The 18,509-nt window shown below is 34.8% G+C and overlaps 1 protein-coding gene across 1 annotated transcript in view; it reads right to left on the reverse strand.

The window, feature by feature from the left end:
* LOC114329168 (antitrypsin-like) overlaps window positions 1-18,509 on the reverse strand; it is a 255,271-nt gene that overhangs the window by 205,124 nt on the left and 31,638 nt on the right. The window contains exon 2 of the mRNA XM_050644939.1: window positions 11,967-12,758. Coding sequence (XP_050500896.1) covers window positions 11,967-12,758 — 792 coding nt within the window. The remainder of the gene's footprint in view (window positions 1-11,966; window positions 12,759-18,509) is intronic.

Below are 18,509 nucleotides of genomic sequence, written 5' to 3' on the forward strand. Positions count from 1 at the left end.
AATCGAAAACTATCAATTTTATCAAAAAATGTATAGAAAGTTTTTTGCTTAGAATGAACGTTTTTACCAACTTTTGCGATTAAAATATAATAAAAAATTTCCACCCCTCGAGATGGGGTGACAACCACCCCCATGGTAAAAGCGCCTTTTGGCATCATATAGATTTTGATCCCTGGACTATCCACTACTTATTCTCAAATTTTCAAGCAAATCGATCCATTCTGTAAAAATTGCAAGGTTTTGTAGTATGTATTTTAAGCTTCATTAGTTGGACTATATAATTTAAGTAAATTATTCAGTTATTCCAATAATTATTACAGATGTAAATAAATTGGATGTTAAACAAAAAAAAATTATATCAGCAAGTCAGTACCCTCTTTTACCCCAAGTAATAGACAAACAAATAAATCAGATTTAATTGTTGTATTATTATATGGCCAAAGAAAAGAGTCCAACTCGGTATTTGGCAGTATTTATTAGAATTCAAGGAAATGAAGAAACCGGTCGATTTTTGATCTAAAGAGGACATATTTTTACGGTAGATACTAATGTAATTTGTCAACCCCCTCCCTTCCACTTCCCCCACCCCTTAATTTTAAATAGGGAATAGGGGTCGTGTACTAGATCATTTGAAAGGGTTTTCAATTCTCTATTTAGTAATATTAACATTGACATAATTATTTATACAGGGTGTCCAAGAAAAATTATTTTTAATTCAAGTAATTATAACAAAAGTAAGGAAGTATGTAATGTATTTAACTCAAAGTACATTCTATTAAGTATATAACTCAAAGAAAAAAAGTGATATTGTGCCGATGTGTGCTTTTGCCCTGGGGGTGACTTTCACCCCCTTTTGGGGGTGAAAAAATATAATGTTCAAAATAAGTCCGGAAATGGGCAAACTGACTAATTGTAAGTAACTGTTGTTCTATAGAGCTTTTTAGCCAAGTCAACACTTTTCGAGTTATTTACGAGTGAATAATATGTTCATTTTTCAACAAAATAACCACATTTTTAGACGGTTTTTCGCAAATAACTCAAAAAGTAAGTATTTTGTCGAATAAAACGTTTTTAGCCAAAATATAGCCTATAAAAAAGTAAAAAAAAAATGGTGTACGCGGTAGCTCTCTGGATCTAGCAGAACCAGAGTTATAGCCAATGAAAAATAGATTCATATTCACCTAATTTCAAACAGAATATTTCGACGTGAAATATACAAAAAATTAAGCACTTTTTGGGGAAAACCCCTTACAACTTTTTTAAAGTGTTTAAAAAAGCTTTATTTCTGTTTTTACAAAAAGTTTCTAGCATTAAATTTAAGCAAGTTACGCTTAAAATAATGTTGGTCCCTTTTGTTTTGGCAAAAAAAATCGGGAAGACTACCCCCTAATTAGCAATTTAAATGAAATTAATCGTTACCGCTCCACAAATTATTTTACTTATGTTGTGTTTATTTGATCTGTAAGTTTCATTGATTCAAAGTGCATATTTTTGAAAAAATTTGGTTTCAAAATAAAATTTTTAAAAATTTTAATTTTGAAAAATATGCTTTTTTCAAATAACTTAAAAATTGTTAGAGATACCAAAAATCTCGAAAAACAAAAAAAGTCAGCATTGCTTTTCTGAATATCATGTATTTTTTGCTTTATATTAGACAAAAATTGATTAAGATTTGGTGATTCTAAATTTGCATACATTCGTGATCAGTGACTCGTTCAACCCCTTTTAACTATAGCCTTTTCAATAATAAGGACTTTGAACCGATGAAACTTACAGATCATATAAACAATACATACACGAGTCAAGAAACTTGTGAAGTCGTAACGATTAAGTTCATTTAAGATACTAATTAGGGGATGATTTTCTCGATTTTTTTACCAAAACAAAAAGGGCCTAACTTTATTTTGAGCGTAACTTGCTTACTTTTGATGCTAGAAATTTTTTTATAAAACAAAAATGAAGCTTTTTATGAAACACTTTAAATAAGTTGTAATAAATTTTCCTTGAAATTTGCTTCATTTTTGGTTATTTCACGTTAAAATATTCCATTTGGAATTTGGAGAATATGAACCTATTTTTCATTAGCTACAACTCTGCTTTTACTAGGTATGGAGACGTGATATATACACCATTTTTTAAAATTTTTTACAGGCTATATTTTTGCTACGAATGTTTTTTCGACAAAATACTTACTATTTGAGTTATTTGCGAAAAACCGTCTAAAAGCGTGGTTATTTTGTTGAAAAAATAAACATATTCACTGCCAAATAACTCGAAAAGTATTGACTTAGTGAAAAAACTCTATAGAACAAAAGTTACTTAACGACAGAATTAGGCAGCTGAAACCGAGCGAGTTGTTTGGATACCTAGGTCGAAAGTATAATGCTATCGGTCAGACTAAGGTGGCTTTCCAAGATCTGCAGACTCAGCTCGATCGTATACAACGAGCCGATTTAAAACCCGTTCAGAAACTGAACGGGGTTAAAACATACTTGCTACCGCGATACATCGATATGCTGCAATCGCCGACTGTAACAATGAAAGCATTGAAGGGTTTTGACAGGACCGTGCGTATAGCCGTGCGTAAGATCTGTCGCCTCAATCGAACGTGCGCCGACGCTTATATACACACGCCGATAAAAGAAGGTGGTCTGGGCGTTATGGCCATTGCCTTACACGTCCCAGCCATCATGAGGAGGAGGTTGACTAAACTGATCGTCTCAGCAACTGGCCTGAATGCCACAATAATGTCCACAAACTACGTTAGCAACCTCTGGGAAAGAATTTTAAAGTGGACAACGAACAACGGAGGTAGTTCGGCGTCGATCGCGCGTGATTTGAGCGATAGACTAAACACTGGCTATTGCGGTAACGGTCTTGCTCAAGGTTCAAGCCATAGCGAAAGCTCAGCCTGGATACATAACCCGCCTCCCTACTGGTCGGGGCGAGACTATGTCAAAGCAATCCAACTGCGAGGTAACCTTCTACCAACGAAACGCATCCCATCAAATCCACCACATCTACGGAAGTGTCGGATGGGATGTGACAGAAACGAGTCTCTTAGTCACATCTTGCAGAAGTGCTCTAGGGCACATTGGCAAAGATGTAAGAGACATGACCAGCTCGTTTCTTATCTACGTCAAACTAGCGAAAAGAAAGGCTGGATATGTGAGGTTGAGCCGCGTATAAGAATGCGCAATGGCGAATTAAAAATACCTGACTTTGTTGCAGTTCTGGGTGACAGAGTACTGGTTGTAGACGTTGCGGTTAGCTGGGAAGGCCCTGATCCGCTAAGTTTAGCCGCCGCCAATAAGACGGCTAAATATACGGAACCCCTATTTCTTCAGACCATGCAATCCCTTTATCCAGGGAAAATTATCTGCATGGCACCTCTAATAGTAGGGGCTAGAGGTACTTGGTGTCAAGCGAATTCGAAGATCCAGCGAATTCTTAACCTATTAAGGTTAGACATAAGGAATCTCATTCTTAAGACCATTCAAGGCAGCTTGTTCATTCATAGTCACTTCATGAAGTCCTAACATGAGTGTACTTATGAAACAAATTCCGAGTCATCCCCCCGGCTTTTCCTAAAAAGGGGATATACGTTTCGTCAGGAAATTCTTTTATATTAAGACTAATCTATATGTCTGTGAATGTCGTTAATGTCTGTGAATGTCTGCGCTTCACGCTTTTGCTATTTTTTTTATATTCAATTAAATTTAATTGCTATTATAAGTATTCAGAGTTAATTTTTCCAAGCTAAGAGCCTCTTGGGACGGCGTCGCTTCGTGATGGGTGCGAACGGACGTAATAACACGCCGATAATACTGCAAAAAGACCGTTGCAAAAAGAGCCAAACGTCACTGGTTGGTCGGGTTCGCGTGTCGGAGCGCGGGTGCGACCAACCAGTGAGAGTGCGCTAGATCGATGACGAGGGGGGCTCATGATGAATTTGCCCCTCGACCGGCATGCCTAGGCACGCCAACTGAGGTTTGGCTCCACTCTGAATAGCCAGTTTATCCATTTCCTGACTTACTTTGGACGAATATTTTTTCACCCCCAACAGATGGTGAAAACCACCCCCAGGGCAAAAGCACATATCGGCACAATATCACTTTTTTTCTTTGACATGTTAGCTATGACATGTGGACTATGACAGAAAACAGAAAAAATGTTTATTCGATTGATAAACATTGTTTGTTGCTTAAATTCAATATTCAACGTACCAAGAGGCAGATGGGTGAGAGCTTGAACATTGAAATTAAGCAAATATTAATGTTTATTTATCAAAAAAACATTTTTTTCTGTTTTGTGCCGGCAGTAGAATGTATTTTTGATTAAATAAATTACATATGAGGCCCCTAGAGGTCAAGGGGTCTAAGTAGCAAAATCAACATTTTGAGAAAACTCAAGTCAAAGTTGGAAGATTATTGTAAGAGGAAAAATTATAATTGAATCATTTTGACTGTGTAAGAAGGATAATCAGGTCTTATTGCCAATAGCAGAAAGTATTACAACATTCGGTTATTATTTTATGTATAAAAAAATTTATTAATTTTATAAGAATTAAAATGCCCAATGTGCACAATAGTATATTAAGTATGGAGAACGGTAAGGGTTTTATACCGATCGAAGACAATTGTTTGGAGGAGGAGCGGAGCGACGACTCCAATTATTGTCTGAGATCGGTTACCCTTAACGTTCGACATGCTTATAACCTTTTTTGCACGATTGATACCATTATAAATTATAAAATTAAACATTTTCGTCATATTGACTAGTTTCATTCATTTTATCAAGATAGATACTTTGGTTGTTAGGTAGTAACTAGGGTGCATTACAACAATGGAGAATTGAGTTTTTATTTAGTTGTCAATAATTTTAAGTACAATTTTGAGTATTATAAATTAAAATATGAGCGAAAGTGAATTTGAAGAAATTGAACGGGCTTGGGAAGAAGGGTGCTCCCCAATTATACCCGAAAAATCCAAAATCCGTTATCAAAATACCTACCAAAGTTTTAAAAAATGGTGCGAAGGCAAGAATTTAAGAATCGAAGAAAAGACTCTATTGGTATATTTCGTTCAAAGACATATGCAGTTGAAAGCTCCTGGAAGCCTCTGGGCAGAATATTCAATGATTAAATCCACCGTTTTTCTTTATGATGGCATTGATATTTCCAAGTTTTCAACTTTGATCGCGTATTTGAAGAGAAAAAATGTTGGATACTACTAATGTATGCGATTCTGCAGGAGTTTCTGTTAGAAGTGAAACCACAGCCCAAACAAGTGGGATTTCATTAAATAATTTAACAAATTGTACCATAAGTTTCAATATTAATAAATAATTCGTTAGTTTTCTTTATTCTTTCAAAAAATAAATTAAAATTAAGAGATTTTTTAACTCGACGGTAAGTGAATTACTTACCGTCGAGTTGGAGTACTTACCATCGAGTTGGATTACTTACCGTCGAGTTGCTAGTAAATGTCACCTACTGACGTAAAATCTGTCACGGTAAACAGTCAAAAATGATCAATCGTGCAAAAAAATACATAAGTGGTTTTATTTTTATTTTTGTAAGTTCTTTTTATACAACAGTATTAAAACAGAAAATATTAGAATATGTTGGCACTGTAAAATATATTCTAAGCAGTATTTGCTTCGTGATATAGGCTTAAGTAAAACTCATGGTATATCGGTGGGACGAATTGCAAGAGTTCCATCAGATCTTCATACTTTTTGTATTTAAGCTTGGGATTTTCAATTACCGGATGAAACATGGAAAACTGATTAGGAATTCTACCTACTCGTTGTTTCTTCATTGGAAATTTTTCGTAAAGCATAATACCCTCAGCTGATGTTGTCTTATAAAACAGGGAGTCTGGGTTTGCCTTTTCATAATTCAATATCTGCATTCCTCGTATCCCTGGCAAATAATCCGGAAGTACTGATCTATTAACTGAAAATCAATAAAATCTTAATCCATTATCTTAGTCACAATAAATTTTCTACTTGCTGAGTCAGCCAAATTTTTCCAGTCTTCTGGTACATAGATATCACATTGGTTCTTCTTCTTTTTAAGTTCTATGATTCCAAAATCTTGATCACATTCATTGTAAGAATGTGATCATCATCCTCAGGATTCTAATCTCTGTCTATTTCGGAATCATGGCCTTCTCCAAATAATGGTCCCTCACTGCTACCACTTATAAAACTGATATTGTCATCATTTGCATTTTCATGATTCTGCTCATTACTTTCCTCGTGAATAGAATCTATAAAACGAATATTTTTTTTAAAAAATGTACGGTTGTTATGTTTGTCATTACTGCTATATTAATTCTTGCATATTAATAAAATACTAACTATATCTAAATACGACAGTAAGTAGGAATATCTAGTAATTACACCTTACCTGCATATTGTAGGCTAGATTGAACTTCTTCCTCACTTTTTTCCATTTAGTAAAAGTTTTAGAAATTGTTTTATTATTGTAACACACTTATATAATATAATATATACGTTGAAAAACACCAGCAGTAAAATAACTTGTATTATAACCATTTACAAAGAAAATATAATTAAAATCGTTTTTAATAACAGTTACGTCAACTACAACTAAACTGTGATGATTCGTGCTATAGGGATCTAAGTGCATTTGGACCCCTAGCGTTCCAACTTTAAACTTATCACTACTCAGTGGTTAAGGGGCACCACGCTAGATTGCAGCATCTATCAAAACAATCACTTGGATCTCTTCACCACCAAATAGATTAATATTTTCTATTTTCACAACTTATTCATGCACCTAACTCATTTTTTTCAAAAATGTTAGTTAGACCCCTTGTGCTCCAAGGTCCTTATATATTCTTCTATTTGTGTCAATAATTTTAATTAAAAAATGTTTTTCTTGGACACTCTGTATAAATAATTATATTAATGTTCATATTACTGCATAGAGAATTGAATAACCTTTCAAATGAGCTAGCACATTACTCCTATTCCCTATTTAAAATCAAGGGGTGTGGGAAGTGGAAAGGAGGGGGTTGACAAATGACTGATGCATGTACCGTAAAAATGTATCCCCTTTAGATCAAAGATCGACCTGTTTCGTCATTTCCTTAAAATCTAATAAATACTGCCAAATTTCGAGGTGGACTGTTTTCTTTGGCCCACACTGTAGGTACATATTTAATGATTAACTTATTTAAATTTGGGTACATGATTCAACTATATGACAGCCCTACGGATGTAATCCTAGAAATCAAACGTCAAAATTAATATTTTGCTCCTCAAACAAAATCGAAACAATTATGGTTTTTACTGTAGTATGTCAAGCCAACATTTCTGAACATTTTTTAAGAGCATAACTTAATTAGAGAACGTCTTCTAGAATGCAATGAAAAATCATTTGAACAAGTGGAAGGAACGGCTTTAATCTTAGAATCTTCAATTATCAACAATAAAGAATTTTCGTCAAGTAACAATGCTTTAAATCTCAACCCAATCAATCGATCTAGACAGAGATCAATTTCAACTTTTCATATTAGGAAGCGTTCCTAATCTAGGACAAGAATCAATTTTCAAAAATTGGGGATAGACAATCGATGCGTACGATGGTAAGCAACATCTAGTTAAAAACTATAAAATCGATCCTGAACGAATTCGGTGCAAAGGATGTAAAAAATACGGTCACGTCTTTTCAGCTTGTATTTCCACACTTTTATCAAATAAAGATAAAACTAACTCAACCCATCATCTAATTAATGAATATCAACCACCAACCAGCAAAACAGAACCAGAGGATATTTTTGGCATTAATAAAATTGTAGACATTTAGGAAAATTGATCTTGCAGGGATGCTGAAGAATATTATGTGACAGTGCTTATTAAAAACAAACCAGCAACATTTGAAGCTGATTATGGACCAGGATTTACACCCATCTCAAAATTAAAATTTAAAGCACTAAATCTTGATTTACAACTTGATATATCATTTAGATCATATACAAAAACCTGGAAAAGCAAAAGCATCAATACAATATCAAAATAAAATTTCAACAGAAGAATTTTATGCAGTTCCTGGTGAATTAACTAATATAGTTCTTCCGCTATAACTTTTCCCATGCGTCACGATTCATTTTCAAACAAATAAAGTCAAAACATAAAGTGAAACGAACGTCGTTGTGTATATACCTTTTGTATACTGTATACTATATAGTACATACATCGGCGTACGTTTCAGTTTATGTTTTGACTTACAGTGGGTGATCGTATCATATTATTAGAGCCATCTAGTAAAATTCATTGTTTTACAGGAAGGGTATATAATTGAGCTATATCATATATTAATGGATTTGTTTCCATTTGGCTGTCTTGTTACACTTTATGAAAGTGCTATAAATAGTCTGACAATAGTGGCAGCACGCATGTGTGGTAATGCGTGACTCAGATGCCATTGTTTGTTAGTGCTGCCCAGCCTAGCTTGCAACTCGTGTGCCTATTATTATGCATTCTTGATGTTTAGAGTTATAATAAACTTTGCGAGTTTCCAATGCTCTCTAGTGATATTTTGAAAGGCCTATACTATTTTTTGTGAACTTAGTAAAAATTGTGCGTTCGTTACACTAGTGGTACTAGAACATCATGGGAAATCCAAAGACAGCTCACCAAGGAAAATAGCAGAAATAAAAACTTTAATATTCAATACTAATCACTCCATCAGAGACATTGCATCCATTTCTGAAGTTTCAAAGGCAACGCGGACCGTATAAAGTAAAAACTTACATACCATTAGTAAACAAAATAAAATCTTGGCGAATGGAAAAAGTTATAGCGGACGAACAATATCAAATTTTACAGTGAATTTGCAACTGCATGAAGATGCTAAGCCAGTCTACTATAAAAAAAGAGACGTATCTTATACATCTAGGGAGAAAGTTGAAAAAGCACTTGACAACTTAGAAGCTCAAGGAATTATATCTAAAGTCAACCATAGTGATTGGGGTTCACCACTGGGATACTCCAACAGACAATTGGGACAGCATCCATATTGATTATGCGGGTCCATTCCAAGGTTTTTAATTTTTTGTTGTGGTTGACGCTAAATCACGATCTGCTGAAATCAAAGTTCTTAGGAATGCGTCAATATCAGAAAAAATCATTGATCTTCTGTTAGATATGCTCTGTTCACGGATATCCTTAAGTTATGGTATCAGAAAACGCTACAATTTTTGTAAGTGATCAATTTAGCAATTTCTCAAAAACCCATGGTATTTTTCAAAAGTTTATTGCTCCTGGTCATCCTGCTTCAAATGGCTTAGCTTAACGAAACGTTCAAACGCTAAAAATGAGATTAAAAGCTATGTCTACTGATCGTGTATCCGTGAGTAAAAAAGTATAAAAAATTATTTTTAAGTATAGAGCGACACCAATTTCCTGTGGAAAATCATCAGCAGAAATATATTTAAACAGAAGTTTAAAAATCAAATTTGACACACTACGTCCACCAAAACTTACCAGATCAGAAAATCAACTTCCTGGTACAAGACACAGTAAAATATGGGGTAGAGAGTAGTACAAGTAGGGTATTACTAAGGAAACCAGGAACTTTGGTTTGGTACATATGTTAAAAATTATGGATTGTTACATTACGAAGTCCAACTTAATGACGGGTATTGTTTGAAACGTAACATTGACCAAATTTTTAAAACCATGGTACCTAAAATGAATATAACCTTTGTAAATGAACCAGAAGTAATTGTTAATCAACCACAATATCAAGAATCTCCCGTACATATTCTGCCGTCTATCCAATTTTCAGTTTCTCCTGTCCATGTACATCCAAGCCATATCAATGAAAATGAACTTGATCATCATGATAATCAAATGGTACCCATTAATGTACCTACTACTGAAGAATGTTATTAATTAATAATTCTTCTTCTTCTTCTTTTTCTTATAATATGGCCTCTTGGCCTGTTCCTTACCGATTTTGATTGAGCTTGTATTCGTAGCTGTGATGTTGACTGCCAGCTATCCCGCCACCTTTTAAAGGGCCTTCCTATTGGTCTTTTGCCTGTTGGTTTCGAATCCCTGGCTATACGGGCTATTCTCTGGCTGTCCATTCTCGTCACATGCCGATTCCACTCTCGTCGTCTCTGTCTTCCCCACCGTACTATGTCTTGTATGTTACAGAGATTTCCTATTCTGTCGTTCGGTATTCTGTCTCTCAGTGTTTTCCCAGTTATTGACCTCAGCGTTCTCATTTCTGATGTTCTCAGTATCCTCTTGGTTCCTGCTCTGTCACATCTTGTTTCTATCAATATCATCTGATTTCTATATATTCTAACTCCGCCTATCCGCTGTTGGGTGAACTGAGTAGCTCAGCAGCGGGTTGCCGGTCCCAAGCCCGGATGAAGGAGGAGGGTTCGAGGGGGAGGCTAGCGACCTACCACGGTAAAAACGAAAATGCTCATAGAACCGACCACCAAGCCTCGGATACTGGACAGAAACATTTTTTCAAGACGACTCTAGCAAAGAATAGGACTACGAAAAAGGATAAAGAATTAATAATTACTAAAGAATATTAAATATTCACCACAGCAGCCGCCTAAGCCTGAACATCCACAGTTAAGAAGATCTGAACCAATTCGTTGTCTCAATTCAAGTTTTTAGATTTAGGTTTTTAATTCTTTTGTATTTTATTGCAAGTTCAAAATAGCATAAAATACTATATTATTCTCCTTTATTATAGTAGGTTTGTTCGAACTCGTCACACAAACCGTTCTTGAACGGTTACGAGTAGGCGCAGTAACGAAAAATGTGTTACTGTGCATAATTATGCGGTATTGCGCATGCTCGTCACGATTCAAGAATGGATTTGTATCGAGTTGGAACAAACCTCGCACTATTTTTATGTAATGTAATGTCGGTTGGTTAAACAGTTGTCAAAATATAATTGAAGGGGTGGCTGCAATAACCAGGCAGCTCCACTTTTTTACGAAAATGAGATTTTCAGTGACTTACTCGGTCGGTGACAAAAATCGGCCGATCGTTCTCTGCAACAAACGGGTATCTCTTAATAACGGCACATAACTGGCAACGATATTTGGAGCTACCTCGCTTTCGATTTGTAGCAAGAACCGGCAGCTCCTGGAGCTGCCTGGTCCTTACACTTTTTTCAGGTGGTTTACTACAGGCGAGAAACGTTGACAGAAGGCGACCGAAAGGAGGTGGTGGAGTTCCAAGAGGCCAAACGTTTTTATATAAAATAAAGAGAGGCATATTTGAGAAAAAAGTGTGTAAAACGGCATTTATGAACACTCACGCAATAACGAAAAGCAGGGTGGAGAGAATAGCGACTGATATGGCTTCACAGATAGTGGGTCCGAAGGACATGCGAGGGCGCCATGAAACTAGACAAAATAAAATCCGATATCATATTCACAAGTCCATTGAGGATCATATAAATAGCTTTCCAAGAATAAAAAGCCATTATAGCAGAAATGATAACCTAAACAGAAGATATCTTTCATCCGAACTGAATTTAAGGCTTATGCACAGATTGTATTTAAAAAAATATGAACCAGAACAGCATATTCTATTAGACACACCAGAGTTTAAGCCAAAAGTTTCATACACATATTATCAGCGTGTATTTGTGGAAAATTTTAATTTAACCTTTGGCCACCCTAGAACAGATACTTGCAAAACTTGCGACATCCTTGACAATAAAATAAAATCTGCCAAAGATGATGAAACTCAAAACACATTGAAGGTGGAAAAAAAGTGCACCTGACTAAAGCTGATACTTTCTATAAAGATTTAACAGAAAAAACTGCTTTTTTCCCACAAATTTCCCACAAATTTTAAAATATGGAGCTACCTGGATATTGCAGCCACCCCTTCAATTATAAAAAGTCCTAATTATTTCATCTAAAGGTATAATAGTGTTCAAAACTTACCGATTGCAATATGGGTACAAATTTAACTTCGGTTTCGATTTTGAACTTGGGCAGAGAGATAAGAACATCTACATATTCCATTGGTTGAGGAGCCAAGTACTCTTCCAACTTATGTTCAACAGCTTCTAATCCATTGATTTTGTCGGGTAACACAAAGGTCATACTAGCATTGCTACGTTTGAAATCCAGCTCCAAAAATTTAGCTCCAAGTATGTCATTGTAGTAGTATTTGGCACCTAATAATGTTTGCATGGTAGGAATTTTCTTAGATTCAGTGGGTGAACTGTAGAAAATTCTATCAGCCGTATTTTCTTTTTTGAAAGTATTTTTCCATTGTCCGGAAAAGTATAAAGCATTGACTAATACTAGTCTTACAAATGCGTTCAAATCTTTCGGATCAACCAGATTTTTGATTTTGTTGTTAGTTTTTTGTTCAACCCAACCGTTGATCTCATTAGCTGCCTCTTCAGATTCGGCAAAGTCTAAATTTTGTACTTCTGACGCGTAGTCCCTAACAGCAATATCGTTAAATGATTTTTTAATTGCAAAGTTTTTAGCTAGATAAACTTTGTTTGCTGATAACAATTTGAATTCTTTTGTGTCTACATTTAGACGAGATGTTATTTCCGTGTACACTTTATTTATATCCTCTATGTCTCTGGGTAACCTCAAACCATCCAACAATTGTGTTTGTGTCTCTCCTCTGGCTCCATTTGCAACCAAAGACAATATGATTTCTGCAGACAATCCACTAACAATAAAGTTAGTATTCTCAGGTATTTTTATGAGTTCCTATAAAACAAAAAGCATTTTATAATTAATAAAGAAGTAAAAAACTTTAATTTGTATATTGGTATAAAATGTTTATTAAAAAACTTTTTAAAAAGTCATCCAAATGGACAGGGTCGCGCCGTCCACGTGTGCAATGTGTGCAGAGCACACAGGCGCCAGCAATTAAGGGGCGCCACTAGAGTTTTTACAAAAATTTTGCGCAGGTCAAAACAACACTTGCTTAATTTGACCTTGATTCAAAATATCAAGCTAGATGTTTATTAGGAGATTAAATATCAACATTTACAATCATATTATGCTCAGTCCACATATAGATATAATATGAAGTTCTAATGAAATTTAACTTCGTTAGCAAAATTTTACAATCAAAAACAATAAATATGCTGCCTGCCTTAAATGCTTTACAGGACTTAATAGCGTAGGCGCAAAATTTCACGGCAATGTGTTTTAAATGCATTTATTTTTTTCAAATTCTGAAAACACCAATAGGTAGTTTTAAAATTTTTAAACCCAGAATGAAAGATTGCATTATTACCGAGGGTCGAAATTCTCTGAAAACTTCTATGTTTATTTTAATAAGTTACAATGTGATTACATTTTAGTGTGATTCTTAATTTCAAATATCTCATTCAAATGAAATTTTTTGGTAATTTTAAGGGACTTTCTGCCCTAGGTAATAATGTAATCCTTAATTCTGCGTTTAAATTTTTCAATAATACTTATTAGTTTTCTCAGGATTCGAAAAAATGGATATATTTAAAACACATTGGAGCGAAATTTTGCGCCTACACCCTTAAAACAATTCTTACTCTAGTTTCGGATAGATAGCAAATTTAATTATGTTATTATCCTGCATCAAATGAAACTGCAGAGAAACTGTATTTGGAGCCCAGTTTTCAACTAGACACACAGTTTGGCGTCGAAATAGAAGCAGACAGTTCGATTACTAACATAAAGACGAACCAATTTTGGATCCTAAAATGAAATACAAAGTTAATTTTTTTTTATTGTGTTCTCGACCAATCATTAATTTCAGTAAATGAAAGATTTTCCGTATTTAATTTTTATATAATTTAAACAACAGTACAGAACACTCACAATCAAAACTTTTGTGTAGAAAGTAACAAAATGAGATTTAATGAACATCTAGATATAGGGGGAGACGATTTAATTGAAGAAATTATACAGCTTCAGCCTTTGTTAAAAGAATTATGTTTGTAAATGGTAAAATTTTAAAATTTATAATTTTAAACGAGTTTACTGCAGTTTACCCAAATTTTGCAACAGCTCTTCGCATTCTGCTTACTCTGCCCATATCTAATGTAACTTCTGAACGATCTTTTTATAAACTAAAACTTAAAAAAATATTTGAGAGCGACCATCAGTCAAGGGCGGTTGACAAATTTATCTACCATCTCTATAGAGTCGTCAGTATTAAATCAAATTGATATTCACCATATTATAAAAAGATTTTTCGAACTGAAGACGAGAAAATTAATTTTTTATAAAATAGCTAATTATTTCATGTTTTCCTGCCTATAGTTTTAGTTTTTTATTCTGTTACGCCAAAGATTTATTTATATTTAATTATTTTAACTTACCCTATTTTCCTGATGCATGTGTAAGAATTATAAGTTATTTTTTTGTTACAATACACAATTGTGCATTTTGGGCGCCATTAAATGTTTTGCACACAGGCGCTAAACGTACGATTGCAAAACGTAGTCGATGTTAATGGATTATAAGATATACTAATAATACTCAAAGGGTAACAAGGTTCCCTGCTAGAATAAAACGTGTGGTTCTTGCCAGTTCAATGGACACAGACCAACCAATGGACCTTTATAATTATTAAAATTAATCATTATTATATAAAGAGCTAAATATTATCAAAAAACTATGGCTATAATAGGTTATAGCTTTCGTCATTTTCAATTAAATATAATGTTGATGTTTAAAATTTTCATTGAAATTGGGTTTTAACTTCTTAAATAATAGGTACGCTGTACAACACAAAAAAACTTATTAAACAACAATTGTACAACAATTAAATAAATTACATACATTCTTCTTTTTCTCGCCAATAATTTAAATAAAAAAATTACGTCATCAAGCCCAGATGGATGACCAGTGGCGTAACAAACTTTGTTAGCCCCCCCCCGAATGGGAAATGGGGCCCCTTTGAAAAATTACTAAATGCGATTTGTGTAACAAAGACTTATATGTGTTATCATAGCCAAGTAAATGAAGGTGAAATACGCAGACACCCTGTAATTTTCAGTATCACCACCGACGTGGTCAAGTCAATACTTTTCAAGTTATTTGCGAGTGAAAATATTTATTGTTCAACAAGAAAACCAGGTTTTCAGACGGTTTTTCACAAATAATTAAAAAAGTAAGTATTTAAATTTCAAAAGAATATGTCTATCGACCCAGTAAAAGCAAAGTTGTAGCTCCTGAAAATGGTTCTTATTCGTCAAATTTCAAATCAAATATTTCAACGTAAAATAACCAAAAATTAAGCACTTTTCGGGAAAACGCATTGAAACTCTTTTAAAGTGTTTTAGAAACGCTATATTTTTTTTATAAATGTTTCTAGCATCAAAACTAAGCGACATATTTTCATAAAAGTTTCTAGTATCAAAACTAAGCGAGTGACGCTCAAAATAAAGTTAACCCATTTTTATGTTAAAAAAATGGTTAAAATCTCTCCCTGTTTAGCGGCCCAAATGAAACTAATCATTACCGCTTTACACTTATCTTTTATTAATTAACTTTTTTTTATATGACCTGTAAGCTCCACGGGTTCAAAGTGCTTATTTTTGAAAGAGTTCTAGTTGAGAGGGCTTGAACGAGTCATTAATCATGAGTGTGTGCAAATTTTTAAAAAGCCATATGTTAACCATTTTTTGTCTTAAAGAAAAACAAAATAAAACCATAATATTTATAAAAGCAAAATATATATTTCCGGCCGATATAACGACGAACGTAGGAAGCACATGTTTTCTACACAAAAAAATACATATGGGAACTTGGACCTCGCCCGATGGATTAACGAACAACCAAATTGATCATATGCTCATAGATGCTAGACATTTCTCAATGTCTTGAGATGGATGTCCGGACCTATCGAGGCGCCAATATTGATTCAGATCACTTTCTAGTTGGCACAAGAATTCGAGCTAGAATCTCAAACGCGAAGAAGGAGAGAAGTACCAAAACAACGCGCCTTAATATTGAACTCCTCAAAAATCCGCAAACGGTAGAAAGGTTTCAAAACTATATCGAAACTAACTGCATAATTAATGAGAATCTAACAACCAGTGAACAATGGGAAATGTGTAAAAGTAATATTAAAGACGCAGCAAATAATATTCTAGGGCCAGCGAAACCACCATCACGCAATGACTGGTTCGATGCTGAGTGTGAGGACATTACAAGAAGAAAGAACGATGCATATAAACAGATGCAGCACAGAAAAACCCGAGAAAAGCAACAAAAATATAAAGACCTTAGAAGAGAAGAGAAGTGCATTCATAGAAGAAAAAAGAGAACTTATGAAAATAGAATACTGGAAGAACTTGAGGCATTAAAACAGGAAAATCAAACAAGAAAATTCTATAAAACTCTGAATAATGCAAGAAAGGAATTCAAACCAAGACTAAGACTATGTAAGGATAAGGAGGAGCACATACTCAATACAAAAGAAGAAATATTGAAAAGGTGGGTGGAACACTATAAAGAACTACTTACCATCGAAGTAGAAGATCCAAATCAACCGAACCCAAGAGCAACCAACAATACACCATTAGAGCCTCCATCAATTCAAGAAGTACGGGATGTAATAAAACACCTAAGAAATAATAAATCTCCAGGAAGTGATGGTATATCCGCGGAACTTATTAAATATGGAGGTGCTACCTTGACTAATCAAATATATAAAATAGTACTGAGAGGCTGGAATGAGGAACAAATCCCGGAAGAGTGGTGTCTTGGAATCGTTTGCCCGCTACACAAAAAGGGTGATCAATTGGAATGTAGAAACTATAGGGGAATAACCCTCCTCAATACAGCTTACAAAATATTTTCGGGCATCTTATATGGTCGCCTAAGTGCATATTCAGAGGAGCTTCTTGGAGAATATCAAAGTGGTTTTAGGCCTGGTCGATCAACAACAGACCAGATCTTTGTGCTAAAACAAATACTGGAAAAAACCAATGCATTCAATATCGACACATACCATCTTTTCGTAGATTTTAAATCGGCCTATGATAGTGTCCTAAGAAATAAATTGTATGAAGCCATGGATGAATTCCACATCCCTGACAAACTGATAAGATTTGTTAAGGCTACAATGCGTAAAGTCATTTGCAAAGTCGAAATACAGGGCGAACAATCACAGGCCTTTGAAACGAATACTGGGCTGCGACAGGGAGATGCGCTGGCGTGTCTCCTCTTCAACATAGCTCTGGAAAAGGCGGTCAGAGATGCCCGAATAGACAACAGAGGAAATATTTTTAATAAATCATCCCAAATTTTGGCATATGCCGATGACGTGGACCTAGTTTCCCGCACAACACGCAAACTAGAAGAAATGTATACCACCTTCTCAAATGCCTCAAAAAATATGGGCCTGACAGTAAACGAGGATAAAACTAAGATGATGGCATCAACACCCAACAATAGAGTCAGAAACATCGGTCACCAATTCTCTGTTGATAACTCTACCTTTGAAGTGATGGACAAATTCACATACTTAGGCTCCCTGATCACCAAGGAGAACGTCATGACGGAAGAAATCAAGCGAAGGATAATCCTAGCGAACAAATGCTATTTTGGACTGAGTAGACATATAAGAAGCAGAAACTTAAGCCAAAAAACAAAAATAACCGTATACAAAACCCTTATACAACCAGCGCTGACATATGGATCGGAGACATGGACCATCTCCAAGGCAGATGAAAATCTTCTGCTTATATTTGAACGAAGGATCCTGAGAGGCATATTCGGTGGCATCTGTGAAAACGGTATTTGGAGTAAGAGGTACAACTACGAGGTATACCACAGATATAAACATATATTTGGTGGTAAAGACGTAGTATCTCTTATAAGAATAGGACGACTAAGATATGCAGGACATCTAGCAAGATCACATAATAACAACCCTCCTAGAAGAATCCTTATGTCACAACCTGTGGGAAGTAGAAATAGGGGTAGGCCAAAACTTAGATGGAAAGATGGTGTAGATGAGGATGGGAGAAAAATAGGCGCAGCAAACTGGCAACGGTTGGCAATGGATAGGACTGACTGGCGTAATAGACTTGCGAAGGTCGAGGCTCTTTCATAGGGCTGTAGCACCATTGATGATTGTAACGACGAACAAGAGGAACCATATCTTAACCATTTTTTGTCTTAAAGAAAAACAAAATAAAACCATAATATTTATAAAAGCAAAATATATATTTCCGGCCGATATAACGACGAGCAAGAGGAATAACGAGACTTAGGTACCAAGACAACCTAGAAAATGATTTGAAATCAATTGGAATTAGAGCACGGAGAAGGGTTGCCAGAGACAGGGGTGAATGGAGTACTGTTCTGAAAAAGGATTTGGCTCATAAAGAGCTGTAACGCCACTGATGATGATGATAAAAATACAACATTTCTTTACTCTTTGAAATTTTTTGTATCACCAATTATTTTGAAAAAGGTCATTTTTCCAAAATAAAAATACTTTGTCTACTAAAAATC

This window comes from Diabrotica virgifera, chromosome 2, assembly GCF_917563875.1.
Source record: "Diabrotica virgifera virgifera chromosome 2, PGI_DIABVI_V3a".
NCBI classification, from domain to species: Eukaryota; Metazoa; Arthropoda; class Insecta; order Coleoptera; family Chrysomelidae; genus Diabrotica; species Diabrotica virgifera.